General features: G+C 38.8%; 2 protein-coding genes across 2 annotated transcripts; both read right to left on the bottom strand.

Moving 5' to 3' along the window:
- Window positions 1–925: 925 nt before the first annotated feature.
- On the bottom strand, window positions 926–14,689 carry LOC146455333 (uncharacterized). The gene is made up of 8 exons (XM_085094445.1): window positions 14,354–14,689; window positions 12,990–13,087; window positions 12,584–12,707; window positions 10,959–11,053; window positions 9,416–9,547; window positions 8,865–9,005; window positions 1,906–2,193; window positions 926–1,310 (listed from the first exon to the last, which is right to left on the bottom strand). Exons 1-8 carry the CDS (start codon window positions 14,604–14,606, stop codon window positions 1,014–1,016), a joined length of 1,428 nt encoding a protein of 475 aa, XP_084950571.1. The 5' UTR covers window positions 14,607–14,689; the 3' UTR covers window positions 926–1,013.
- On the bottom strand, window positions 3,071–5,152 carry LOC146455334 (putative G-protein coupled receptor No18). Its single transcript, XM_085094446.1, has one exon. The coding sequence runs from the start codon at window positions 5,051–5,053 to the stop codon at window positions 4,001–4,003; it is 1,053 nt and encodes a 350-aa protein (XP_084950572.1). The 5' UTR covers window positions 5,054–5,152; the 3' UTR covers window positions 3,071–4,000.
- Window positions 14,690–14,755: the final 66 nt, after the last annotated feature.

Below are 14,755 nucleotides of genomic sequence, written 5' to 3'. Positions count from 1 at the left end.
GCAGGTACCCGTGGAAGGGATAACCCAAGGTAAATTTAAGATAACAACAGTCAGCACTCAGCACTCAGCAATTAGCTATATGGCTACTGTAACTATATGGCTACCGTGATGATTCGATTTAGCGTCCTTCTTCCAATAAGCACTCCCCTTTGGTCGAGTGTCGTTTTGTTAATAGCCCACCACATTTCCCAATAAGCCCCCCTCTTCCTATAAACGCCCCCTGTTCCAATAATAGGTGCTCCCCCCCCCCCCCACCCACCCATAGTATGATATCACAAGAATAACTGCTTTCATTTAGCTTTCCTTATTTTAACTGAATTGAATTCTATCAGTATTCTACTATCAGGAAGTAACATTATAATTGTTGAAGACATTGACAAAGAAAAGAACAGAAAATGCTACTCTGGCTACAGTATGCGAACTCGTGTCGTTACAGCTCTCAGTGTAACATTTCCTGTTATCGTTTACTAATTGTTTTTATTCACCCTTGGATGATAAGCACTGCGGTCATGTTACTCTTCTCCTATAAGCGCCTTCCCTTGAGCTACCAAAAGTAAATTAGCGCCCCGGAGGGTAAATCAATCGAATCGTTACGGTATTGTCAGGGAAAAAATACTTAACTTCGTAAAACAGGAAGAGAAACAGAGAAAAGGCCGAGTAGACTGGTAAAAAGACAACGTACTGATAACAAGAGTTCATTTTAGTTCTACCGTGAACAATGCAACCTCCTTCCCAGAGTGAGCGGGGACATTCTTAGTGGTGACCTAACGCTCACGCGAGCTCTGGCCCAGGTGCTGACCAGTAGGAACGCCGGCGGTATCTGGGATAAGGCTGCGATCGACGAGGAAACAAAAATACGAAGATCAACCATATTCCATTTGTGTTAAGGTTAATACATTAACAAACAATGTGATTAGCAAGTAAGAACGTTTTATTGAAATGTTCATTGCTTGACTAAACAAGCATTCCTTTTTTAGAAAATGAGACGTTCCTTTTTTTTCCGCTTTAGTAATTTACCGAACTGGTGGTAAGTGATTTTTCTTCCTATAAAATTCATGCTGATAAGAATGTAGTTTCCTAACCGACTGAGGAACGTCCTCTAATGTCGTTGGGTTTAAGACCCATTTTTTGGTCCGCAATTTATCTAACACGTCTAGCTTGTAATGCCGCCATCTCTCGCCTGTCACAAAACTCTGGAAAGCTTGGCTCCGTGAGGGGAGCTCTCGATCGAGCTGTTGCCTCATTTCCTCTAAGCTGCGTCCTCGGTCATGTTTAATTAAAACACTTCTTGGCACCAAAACGATCTCAACCTGAAAAACGTAGTTGATCATGTTACAGCTATGTGTTTATTGACCAGGGCCCGGTTGTTCAAAGAGCGGATATTGACTTTATCCACTGGATAAGTCACTATCCAGCGCAGCAAATGTACTCCGACTAACACTTTTGGCAAGCTTTCCACATGATCCCATACTTAAATTTGACATATGCTTCTACTTTAACCACAAATTATACGGCTATCGGGAAAATCTTGCACATAGCGAATTATCCAGTGGATAAAATCCGTTCTTTGAACAACTGGGGCCAGACCTTTGAGTGAATACCAAAACAAAGTTAACGCTAGCCTCGCTTCCATACAAGAGCTAAGTCACTAAGTATACAACAAGTACAATGGACTTTTCGTCATTTCCAAGAGATAAATTACTGCTTCGGTATCACCCAGACGTCGGACACAAATTTATTTACTGGTAGAGTGCACTCAAAAAATTCTGAGTCAAATTAGGACGACCGAGGGATCTGATTGGCCCAGGAATGAGGAATGACGGAATGAGCCAAGAATTATCCACAAAGTTGTCCACGGGACAATTTATGTAAAAGGCTCTTTTTAACTCACAAAAGCACTCCTACCTTTTTAACAGTAATAATGCTCATTTTAGTCAAGTCCTCCCCAACTCCAAAGCAGTCTCCTTCACCAAGACGAGAAACAACGAGGAAGTACTTTTTGACGTGATCGTAGGTTTTTATTTTGAACGTAGGATGAATACTGTCATCAGCTCTCATGGGGGGTAGGATAAGTCTTCTTTTCCCTACTGCAGGCCTCCTTCTGACTAGCGTCATTTCTCGTACAACTTGGCATTCTCCGGATCTTATGAAGTAAGTAAACTCGCCAGGGATGCGAGTGTCTCGAAGAATCACCTGTTGGACAGGAAAACGTAATCACGGTCTGAATAACTGACTCACCGTAAGATAACAGCAGCCTCGTTGGTTCCCTGCACGAGATAGTGAGACAACCTTGGTTTGAAATTCTGCACTTTCAAAATGGATAGGAAAATTATCCTGTTCATCTCTTGTTTATATGGTTGAGTATATTGGAAGGGAAATATATAAGATCCATACACTTGAATTCTCAAATTGACGCTGCGGATGACAACGACAGACCATCGCAGTTAATTACGGTACGCAACTTTTAAAGCAGTTGCGAAAACAAAGCCTGAAGAAGATCAGATTTGATCGGGATTCAAACCCATGACCTCTGCCATACGTAAAGTGATTGAGTATATTACTGAAACAATGATCTCACTCACTCTCTTTGCACATGAATTCAGTGCCAAATTGGTGCTATAACTCCACTCGGTGTAGCAACTGTCAGATAGTTCGGGAAGGCAAGTGCTAGATTCGAAATAGCGATTCTATTTCCTGGATCTTCATGAACTGATACACATAGCCTTGTGAGTATTGTACCAGTAACCAAATGGCGATTAAAGTTATTAAACTTTTAAACTGATAATATATCTCCGGACCATATGTCAATTTTTCAGTTGCCCCGACTCAAATATTAATTTCCAATAATGAAAGCATCTCAATTTTCATTTTCGGCTCAACTTGTCTTGATAAATCACAGCTTTGACTACTTATCAGTAGAAAATAGTTTACGTTTTAGGAAACTGGGTATAACATACTCAAGTAAGCACAATCGTAAGAAACGTAAAAATATTAACGCTTGAAGGTAAGTATTTTTTGGCTCTCTTGATCTTAATTAATTTTAACTATTTTATTTTATTGTTTGTTTGTTTGTTTTTTTCAACGGAGTTTAAACTTAGCGACTAATTAGATAAGCAATATCGTTACCAACCGCTTAATAAGAAAGCGGTACGACAGCATTCGACAATATGTTCCTGCTTGAAGGGAAATAAAGCTAGATCACGGCCACGTTTCCAATGTAAAACATAAAAAAAGCAGAGGTTGAAGTATCTGATACGGGCGTCTATTCAACTATTCCCTTCTTCCCATCATCCCCCGCGTGTTCAGTTACACTGTAGCTATTAGAGGACTGGTGACAAGAAGGTAGCTGATAACAGCTGGTCCACTTTTGAAACACAAAGCGCTTTCTATTTGCCAAATGTGTGCGTCAGTAAAGTTAATTTTACTTAACTTAATGGGATAATCCGTATATATATAAGACGTAAGTGGATCCACTGACAGGGCTTGATAGCTCAGCTGCGGTGGAGTGCAAATAAAATAGCCGTCACAAGTTCGAATCATTCCCGTCAAAGCAATACTCCTCTCTGAAATTAACTTGCAAATGTTCTAGATGCACTGCAAAGCCAAACTCTGGTAGTAAAAACTTATAATCTTACTTTATTAGTTGTGAGGGTGGTACCTTTGTTATATGGGCTTTTGTTACTGAACTAATAAAAATACTCAATAATATTTCAAAAGGGACACTTCTCAGTTGCCAAACGTACTTATACGCTGATTATTAGGCTCTCGAATCCGTGATCAAAACCAGCTCATGTGGATTAAACGACAAGCTCTTAAATTTTTAGGGTTTCCTTAATTTCTTCCTTATCACACAAGTCTTAATTTATAAAGACTTCAGAATTCCTCGATGAATTGTTTTGATTGCATGGGTTTGTAGCAGGCCAGTAACTTCGGGCGTAAGAGTTATGGAATTGAAAACAGCTTTACAAGCTTTCCGCACAAATTTGTGATCGCATGAATCCTACGTGCTTCGTAGACTTGTAGTTTCCAAGTTTGTTCGCGCTCTAATATCACATAATTCTTGATATAGACTTCTAAAGGTCTTGATAAAAGCTTGTCGCAGATCCTTGCTAAAAATAACATAAATAAAAGGGTTTATCGCAGAGTTGATGTTTGGTAACGTGTAGACAAACGCAATATTAATAAAATAAAATAAACCATGCATTTCAGGATTATCAGGTTGATTTTTTAAACACGTTTGACACCACATTTTAACCAAGATAATTATGAAAGTCGGTAGCCAGCAGATTACAAAAGCACCCACGACTATAGCTAGAGTTTTAGTAGCTTTCAGTTGCTGTTTGTAGATCGTTTGTTGGGTTTCGGTGCTTTGGGGTACATTGGGTAAAGCAGATGTTGTTAATCTTGATATCGCGCGGAAATGGTGCATGGCGATTTTGAAAATATAGCAGTAAGCACAAATTATGACCAGAAGCGGGAAGAAAAATCCTACAACCGCAGCAAACGTATAAAAGTAAGGATCAGGCTTGTAACAGCCGTCATTGATTCCAACGAGCGCGCCACCCGGAAAAGTCCAGTTCGTTAAACCAGAGGACGACACGATGAGGGAGTAAATCCAAACGAAGGACAGCATAAACCAAGATGTCCTCCGAGTCATTATCAGCTGATATCTCAGGGGATATTTTGTGGCGAGAAACCGATCGATACTTATCAAAGCTAAGTTCCCGATGGAAGCGCAGCAACAGAATAGATCAGCCCATATCCAGAATACACAAGTTTTTTCACTGAGGCACCATCTGGTGTTGTGTAAAGTCTGATGGATGCGAAAAGGCAGCGAGAATGTGGCTACCATCAGATCCGAGCAAGCCAATGACGCGACAAGATAACTGGTGAACGTGTGAAGGCTGCTGTTAAAGAATACAGTCAGGCACACCGAAAGATTCCCCAAAAGAGTTGTGATGGCAATGACGATAAGGAAGCATGCCTGGGCGACAAAAGACGTATAGGTCGGTTGTCGACACAAGTCGGCTGCACTTGCGGTAACGTTGGCCATAGATGTGACTTTTCCTAAAGAGCTTGCGGCGATAGGAGCCCACTCATATATGTACACGTGCCTTCAAGCCGTCGGCCAAAGTTGATCGCCTTTGTTAAATTATTGACGTTTTTTCGTTCATTTATATTATGGCACTGTGAATCTAATTATGTGATCGTCGGTGATAGTAAGTCCTTTTTCATCGTGTTATCGATGTCGATCGCATTAAATCCTTTTCAACGCTTTCCGCGTGAAAATTGAGTGGCCCTAAAGTAGCCTAACTTAGGACGGAGTAGATAATGGCTTCAGAAAACTAGAGAAAATAAACTACCATTGAGGCGGCAACTAATACGGCAAGCCATTGTGTGTTTTGAAAGACAGGTGTAAAACAAATAAGAATATTTTCTAAAGTGGTGCAGTTACAGCCTTCATTCCGTGAGACGAAAGTTAAGGAGAGAAACCGTAGATCGAACGAAATAGGTTTCCAATGAAAATATTTTTCGTAATTTCTATTAACCTGTTTTGGATTTTTCTGATATAAAAATTTAATTAACCCTTCAAATACTGCCGATCGCCACATGTATTTTGAACATGATTTTTAGTTTGTTCAGATGGTGTCCGACACACAAATACCACGCAAAGCCGTACAGTTTATTGACTTGAAATGAAGTATTGTCACATTTAAAGACAAAGTTATCAATCATTTTTCGCAAAGTTAATAAGACGGCATGGTTTTATCCAAATATGGCAATTATATCGTGCAAAGACAAAATATCGCATAATCTCACTACGAAAATATCTTTGAATACAAACGTAAAATCGCGATTTGCATCTGTTAAATTGCTGAGAAAATACAGGCAAAGGAAATGAAATAAATATGTATAAAATTTGTAAGTAAACACAAAATCAAATTTGAATTAAACATGATTAAGGAAACTCCCCGATTCTCACTTTTCGATGATTTTTATATTAATCTATAGACTTACTAAATTTCAAAAGAAACGCGTTTAGAGTCGGCCATGTTCAAAGGCATCATGTTACTCATAACCCGAATATTGTTTGCTCGTATGCAAAGCAGACATTTTGCCTGACATTACTGAAACAACGTTTGGCAAAAGCCAAGAAACTGCAGCCGAATCTGTGAATATCTAAAGGTTTATTTTGCGGTGGCGTCTATAACTTACACTGAGCTTTATCCGCGTGAAGAACTAAGATTTTTCCGCCTTCTGTACAAACATTACAAAAACAGTCTTAACCACGAATTGCTCTCTCCATAAGAAAATAAAATAAATATTGAAAACATTAAAAATTATGTCTGAAAACGTAATATGATTTGAATTTACTCTTCGACTTTCTTCCCCTCGGAGTTGACATGGTCGATACTTGACTCGATATGAAGTGTATCTCTGTACGTTTTGAGTATTATTCGTGAAAATAAATGCCCTGAATACAACTTGCCATATGGCATTGATTATTATTAGTTTTTTTTAATAAATAAAGCGAAAGTTGGGTTGTTTTTCCCGTTTTGAAACAAAAACACTCGTGGATGTGAAAACTTCGCCGACATGAAGTAGCTCGATGTTCATAACCGGGGTATAAATTTGGTCTCTGACTTAAGCCATTGGTAAATGGTAAACTAAGTCGGTGGTTCACGGTAGAAATTACTCTGTTTTTCAACTGATGCCTTATGTTTTCAGTCCTTACATTCTGATGGGGGCAGGGAGTAATCTGTCTGAATGTTATGGTTTTTAAAATTTTTAATTATTTTGACTGAATATAATTTCTTCACAAACTTGAGCAATCCAGCAACGCCTTTTAGTACAAAGTCCCACAAATATTTCAGAACTCCTTTTGTGGTTCTCAGAATGGTCATAAAGGCGAATAATTTGTGGAAAAATTGAAGAAATTAAGATTTTATGGTGATTAAAAATTAATAACAGAGGTGGTCGCTTACGAGCAGTGTTGCTCGCACTGGGTTACTGTAAATACAGAAGGACAGTTAAGCTAAAAGCAAAATGTAGTACTAAATGTCGCGTGTTGGAGGTCAGACTGGTGAAGTGCAATCTTTTCCTTTATTTAATTATGTTATCTATTATTTAAATTTCCTGTTTCATACCAATTTAATCGACTGTCTTCTTACTTTGGAGCAAACAAAATTGCATTTTAATTTCAAATTTACCGAGAGCAAATCAGCTTCACAGGAAATATTAGCAGATTGTTTAATATGGTATTGCAAAGGCAATGCATAACGCGGAAAAAATTAAAAGAGTTGGCGTTTCAAAAAAAATTCAGTAATAATCAAAATAACAATAACAGTGATAATAATCAAATTAAACGGGTTGATGTATTAATTATTGTTTGAATACTAGTATAAATAACTAGAAATCCACTATCAGAAAATGCACAATCTTATCAGTTGAATTAGGTAAACTGCAATATAATTAATTCAACAAAAATTGTTATAAAAGGTCACGGGGGCTAACTTGTGAGTCTGGATAAACCTTTAAGATTTAATAGATTAGTTTCGTACATAGACGGAGAAATGCAATAATCACTGATATGTCACATTTGTATACGTTATTCTGAATACTGATAAAACAACCTTCATTAGCATTCGTTCTTTTTGTAGCTAATATGAACAATACGAAATATTTTCCTATATATCTTATTCGAATAGGCTTCATATAAGGCTTAGTAGACTAATAACTAAGGGGAGTTCACTGAGTTGATAACATTTATTTATAGACTAGACTGTAAAACTATTAGGTATTTCTCTTGAAATTCACGGAGGGGAAAAGCGAATAGCAGAAGGCGCGAACTGGAGAGCCGTAAAGAGCCGAAAACTTAAGGGGAGAACTGTTCACACACGTGACGGAATTCAGTCTCACTTTCTATTTCTTCGCTCGCTCCAGTCCTTTCAAAGACCGCGCGTTAATACGACGAACAACGCAAGATCTACTGACTGCTTTGCATTCTATGATAGCCAGCCAAATAAGTCACTTAAATTTCTGAAAAAAAAAAATGATGAAAAAAATCTCGTTCGAAATCACTGCCTGAGGACTATCGGGAAGTGAATAGCATATCATCCACTGTCTTGGTCTTTACCGTTGTCATTTAAAATTTACAGCGGTTTTCAATCTACCTTCGAAGATTAATGTCCATTTGTTTATTTTTCTTTACTATAGTTTGTCATTGGTTAAGGAGACTCGCGCCATTTTCTCTCCAATCAGAAGTCGAACTACGCACTCAATCGTAACTTGTGTTTTTGGCTGTTTGTGTTTGTTTGTTCGTGACTTGCTCTCACACGTCCTTTGAGCTTGACGCAATTTAATTGAGTTTGGTTCCAGTTCTACTTGGTCCATTGTGTTGTTACTTTTGTTTTGATTCAGTTAGAGCAGCTCCTGGTTAGAGTCAAACTTTGTGTTTGGCGTTTTTAAACTTAATTGAAAACTACTCTATTTAGCATTTTCATCCTGATTAAGGTCGTGAAAAATAAAGAGGAAGGCTGAAAAAAATGTGACATTATATCATTTAAAATCCCATCAGTAGGCAGGGTGTTTGATACATGAACCTAGTTTAATGGGTTATTTCCCACGAGTCTCCTTAAAACTCAGTGGTAGAGCATCCGAACTAGTAATCGGAAGGTCTTAGGTTCGACTCCTGAAAGGAGCGCTCGAATTTCTTTTTACCGAGTATACCTGTTTCACTGACTGAATGACACATCTTTCTCAAATAGGAAGGCTGTTTGACAGCGCTCAGGTCAGAAGAGGACTGGCATAAAAATAATTTAATTTAAAGTGAACGTGAAAGAGCAATGAGTAAGAAGACTCACTGTGTTGTGGGGATACTCCACAAGCCTAGCTGTGTTATTAACTTGTTGTAGCTCTTTTGAAGAGTAGTCTTTGAACTGAGGCAGTGACTTCAATAACGAAATTCTTGTCTCCCATTCCTGTTGATGTCCTTTTTTCAAAACCTGGGCAGAAAAAGTACAATGTGGTTAGTGACACAGGAGAGTTGCGTACTGGTTCTTCTTGCCCACAGTGCTTAGCTCCCGGGAAAAGGATATCTTGTATAAACAGGAGCACCAAAGCACAGTTTTAGTGGAATATGGAATAGCCGCGTGTATGATAATTCAATGAGAATATTTTCATCTTCTTCTAAACCGACGCTACGCATGCGCAGTTATTAAACGAACTGTCAATAAGTCAATTGAAGCCGAGATCATCTTTCACGAAGTTACTTCTCACCTTGAATCATCTTACAGTAAAAGCTTATAGAAATCAGCGAAATCTAAATAAAATATTTTCGCTAATTTTATTCTTTAAATGTTTAACCAAAGCCACAATAACGAGACATTGCCGCTTATATTTAACAAGAAAGTACCATGTCAAAATCTGGTTTGTCTACTGTCAGGAACTCAGCCTGTCCTTTACAGATAATAGTGGCCGCTCTTTTGATGTCATGAAGTAGTGCCAGTTCCCCAAACGAGTCACCAGCAAACATCTCCGCTACGATCTGAAAATACAAGAAAACCTATGACCAAACCTTGCGACATATTTACATCTTTATGATAAGGTTTATAACTGTTTACGCATGGGCGGATCCAGGAATTTTTGATAGGGGGTGGGGGTCCAAACTTTGATTCAGAAACACTGTTGAAACTTTTTTGCAGCAAATAACTTAACCCCCACACCCCATAGTCTCCCCCTCCCCCTCTCCCGGTTACACGTTATAATCAATTTAACGTCAGTTTCCTAGCCCCTTACCGTGTAAATGAATTCTACTCGTTAAGGATGCACCCTTGGAATCCTCCTCTTGTGCTTTGATAACAAAGGTTGTACAGATGTCGTCAATATCAATATTAAGGTCATGATGCAAGTGCATGAGTGCAAGTCCCGTCAACCGCTCCTCAGACATCCTGTTTCTGAGATATAATTTGATTCTTCACAAGCCGGCGAATGAACGCTCAGCTTCGGCAGAACTAGCAGGGAGTGTACTGTTTCATTTCGAATTTCACTGGATTTGACCGGTTGAAAGAACGAGGTTATGGCGGGGCCGAGTTGTCGCTATGTCAGCTTTTTTCAGTAGAGTAGAGCACATGTTTCTGTGAACGCAGGTCAGGCAATACTGCTTTGCGAGCAGAGGCAAGCAGACCACCAGAGGGTACCCAACCCCCCCCCCCCCCCCAAAAAAAAATACATTTTTGAATATGCCTGGAATTTAATTTAATGGAAAAACAATTTTTAAAAAATCAACCAATTGAATAGTGATATGCTATCCTGTCGATGCAAGAACTTTAGTGTCAAACAAGTAGTAAAAAAAACCCCACAGGTGTAACAGAACCCCCGGACCCTCCCTCTGGATCCGCCACTGTCACATAAGAATAAAAAAACTATCTAAACAAATAAAAACTGAATAAAATACAATAAAATACTCAAGCAATATAAGGAGTTGATAATTCACTAATCAAAAGCATAACATATTAAATCTGTAGAAAAATGAGTCACTACTTAAAATGGCTTCCATAGGGCTTTTTTAACGGTATACACTGAATTACAATCAACTAATGAACGATGGAGATTGTTCCACAAAACAAAAATTTTCCATACTGAGCTGCAGCCTGTCAGATTTTGTAAACTAAAATTTGATTAGGTTTTTATCTTCTACAGTATTTTTGGAAATCTCGGAAAAGGTTCTGTTTGGAGACCACATTTAATTGATTTCTTGGTCTCATCCATTTTGAGTTGTCGATCTCCGATTCTGAGATCAATTTAGCAGGAAAATCCGAATATCCTGGCTTGCTTTGACAATAACTGTTCACACAGCCTTCAATTCACTGACACATGTGTTGAGTCTGCAACTAAATCAAGAGACAATCTTCTTGGAAAAAGTTCTTAGCAGCAAAACAAATAATGGAGGCAGTAACCTGTTTGTTGGTGATTCCTGTGAATTTGTCTTTCTCTGCTACTTGAACTAAAACAGTTCCACTTACGATGAAATACATCGACCTTCCAGGATGACCTGCGTTGGAAAAAAATGACACAAGAATTCAAGAGAATCACGACAATTGCGTTAGTTGAAAGGTTAAGTTTTTATCGGCATGGTATCACTCTTTTATTCACTTGGTTTACTGACCATTCATTCGATTTATATGTATTATCATATGAGAGCCACCATAGGAGCACTCGCTAATCTCATATCCAAAGTCCTCAGGCTCTTTGGCCAGCGGTTAGTCGCCTGGAAAGACTCTGGGTGAACTGGAAGTTTATCACCGCAGAAATCCTACGGTAAGTAATACAACTGAACGACAGAGCAGTTAACAGAGCAGCCAATCAGCAGGCGTCCAACCGCTGGCCAAAAGATGATGGATCAGAGAATTAACTCTGTTGTGTACCTTAAGGTGTCTCCCTAGGGTTTTAAGCTCGCGCGCGCACTTGATTATGCGAGCTTTTGTAATGTGCGCGCGCTAGCTGCCGCAAGCTCAAGCAAAACAGCGAACAAGTCAATTGTACTGCTCAAATTATAGGCCTAGCGTAGAAAACAAAAGCATTTCAAAGAAAGTATTCTCTATCATAGTTTTATAAACCGAAGTAATGTTGTTCGTGCCTTCAAAGATAACCGAAGTCGCAAATTCCATCCAATTCGCTCACGAAAACAGGCCCATTGATGTGAAGTTCACGCATGCCCAATTAGCGATCTTGGCGAATTTCTATTGTAAGATGTCATTATGGTCCGTGAAAATGTAAACTTCCATCTGGATTTTCTCGCGTTTCCTTCGGTGAAATTTCCTAAAAACTGGCACAGAGATTTCAAATAATTTGCTCTAATTAGGGCTTAATTTTTACAAAAATTTATGAGACAAGTTTTTACGCAATCGTAAAAACCACAAATTTGCAAAAAGCAAGGAATCTGCCTTTGTAACCCCTGCCTTTTTTGCTCTTAAAAAATTTTCCTGGTCAGGATTTATCCCCTGTGAGAGTTTTAGAAGATTTCACCGAAGGAAATTGAAAAAAATTAAAAATCAAAGCCTAATACACGCTGACAAACGCCTGTGTTGGAGTAGTTTTAACTCCAGACTCAAAGAACTTATTTTACCAGCGAGGGTTCGAGGACACAGTTTTGTTCTGAATAATTACATTTTGAGTGATTTCAATGAATAGGTAGAAACAAAACTGGAGAAAACTGGCTTTCGATGTGTAACGTATCGCGCGCCATATTATAAGTGAAAATCGTATGGAGCCACCTTAAAGTGCTAAGTGAACCTATGGAAATCCTACTGAGCGTTAGCCCTAGCTAGTAAGGAAATGGAAGACAACACGAGGCCATCATCTCATTTTATTTCCTTGGTGCTAGCGGCGCAACAATGATTTGTACCCTTCGCTGGCCAAAGGGCCCATGGACTCTGGGTACGAAATTGAGCGAGATCGCCCGTTCCAGTCCCTCTCAATTTTTCAGCTCATTCATACGTTCATTGAAGCTGTGATATTTTATTTAAGTTCTTTGTCCCAGAATCGTTACATTTTGATTAGTTATCTTTCTTATTTTCCTAACCTTGTTGAACTATCACTCTCCCGTCCTCAAACTGTTGATAATACACAACCGCGGCTAGCTCTCTTCTAATCAGCGGTGTGTAACGACTGAAGCATTTAAGTTTATCCACGACGCTGTAGATTATCTGAAAATAATCGGGAGGTGAGATGATTATCCTAGTATCAGGCCTAGAGGTACACCAAAGCAAGTAAAGCAGTTTTGGTTACAATTGATATTTAACATTCTGATAAAGAGTTCGACCAAAATTTTCAAGTTCGGAGACCCATGTTGACACCATTGTCAAATACATCAAGTTCCTGTCTTCCTTTTCGCTGGGGTTCCTTGTGACAGTGACAGTTTTTGAAAGACATGATAGCGTGGACGCGAGTAGCAAAAACACGGGTTCAGATTACTTTAAGCATCATACCTGCAGTTCATCGGGTTTTCTTTGCAATCGGTTTTTCATCAAAATAAGTTTGGCTTTCTTGGACAGGCTTCCACAGGAGTGAACAGCTGATTTGAATGCTAGGGAAACAAGATCATGATTACAAAGAGCCGTGAAGGAATCGCAAGAATCTAGCTTTGAAATTAGAGCAGTTTCTAATTGAGTGTCGTAAAACCAAACCAAAGCAATTATTCTGGCCAATCGCAACAGATGTAAACAACACTACGAGCCAATCAGAATTCGAAGCAAATACATGTAACCGGCGCCAAGCGCGGGAAAACGCGTGCGGCCAAAACACGAATGGTTTTGGTTTGGATTCCCATTGGTTAAGAAAGTGGCGCGAGTTTTGTTGACCAATCACAGAGCGTAGTAATGCAAAACCAAAGCAAACGCGAGATTACTTTTGACACCCAATTGAAAACCGCTCTAAGTAATAACCGTAAAATTTTGAAAGTAACGACCCTCGTTACTTTCGAAACTAGCCTTTGGGGCTCCCTGTTTTCGGCGGGTTTTTACTTTCGCAATTTTACTGTAATTTTATTTAATGTTCATAACCGACAGAAAAAGCTTTGATGGAGATCGCAGTAAATTTCTTTATGCCTTTTATTTTCGCGTTGGTTTTATTTTTGTCAGTTGCTTTAGATTGTCTTGAAATGTTCGAGAAAATGCGGAATTCACAGAATGGAAATGTAGAACGTATTACTGTCTTGCTAACCAAAACACAAATGTATCACGATGGTATATATGTTACTACTTATGATGTTGACAATAAAATTCTACATATATTTTGAAACGAAAGGTTTGTAAGCCTTGTACGTGACTTATCAGTTATTTAAAAAAAAACTGAATTTCCTTGAAAGTTTGACCGGTCAATTTTGAACGATTATTGCAATTCTAAAGCCAGGAAAATAAAAAGCAATATCGGTGACCTCGAGTGATTTCCCAATCCAAACTTACGTACGCATATTTCTTTTCATTTCAAGATACGCGTTCCTGGACTGCGGTGGACTGTATTCGCCGCAGTTTTTGATAATGGCCTGGCTTAACCAGGAAACCTTGCAAAAAACAATGGTGCGCACGCAAACGTTCGCTAGTCTAACTGCATAAGAACAATATACCACGGAAAGACAATTTTACATCTTGAACTAAACAACATCGCTTCCAGTGTGTAAATTTGGCACAGGTTTGCCAGTTTACCCATTAAAGATATGATATTTATCCAGCAATGTTTCCTAGTTTAGAAAGGCCCTCAGATAGTAGGTTGAAAAACAGTGTGCCAAGTCTGCTAAAGCTTTTAAAAGTAAAATGAGTATAACCATGCACAAAAAGAGAAAGAAATTTCTTACCGCTGACATTGAAAGATAAAATTTCAGTATGTCCACCGCTTTGCTGGCTGATGTTGAATTCTTTACTGTGTTCCTCTGCAATTTTTGATTGCAAAGCCTTTGTCCACCGACCCTGTGACTGGACCGAGCGTGCAAGGCTTCGAAATCTCTCCAAAGGCCCCACTTTCTTTTCTGCCTTGGGATCCTGAACTTTCTCTTCTTTTTCACTGCAATTTTCATTCGAAGAGGAAGACAAAGCTTCACTTTGATACATAGTGACAAATTTCGCTTCTTCCTAGCTCAAAGAGTGCTAAGTGTCAATTAGAGTTATCTTAACAAAACATGTGTATGTGAAGAGTAGACACAGGATGAAAGAATGACAGTTACTACATCACAATTCAGTAATTGCGCGCGCACGAATAC

Source organism: Pavona decussata, unplaced genomic scaffold, assembly GCF_977016875.1.
Source record: "Pavona decussata unplaced genomic scaffold, jaPavDecu1.1 SCAFFOLD_280, whole genome shotgun sequence".
Taxonomy (NCBI): Eukaryota; Metazoa; Cnidaria; class Anthozoa; order Scleractinia; family Agariciidae; genus Pavona; species Pavona decussata.
The sequence above is the reverse complement of the archived record's forward strand: the minus strand, read 5'-3'. Positions and strand labels throughout refer to the sequence as shown.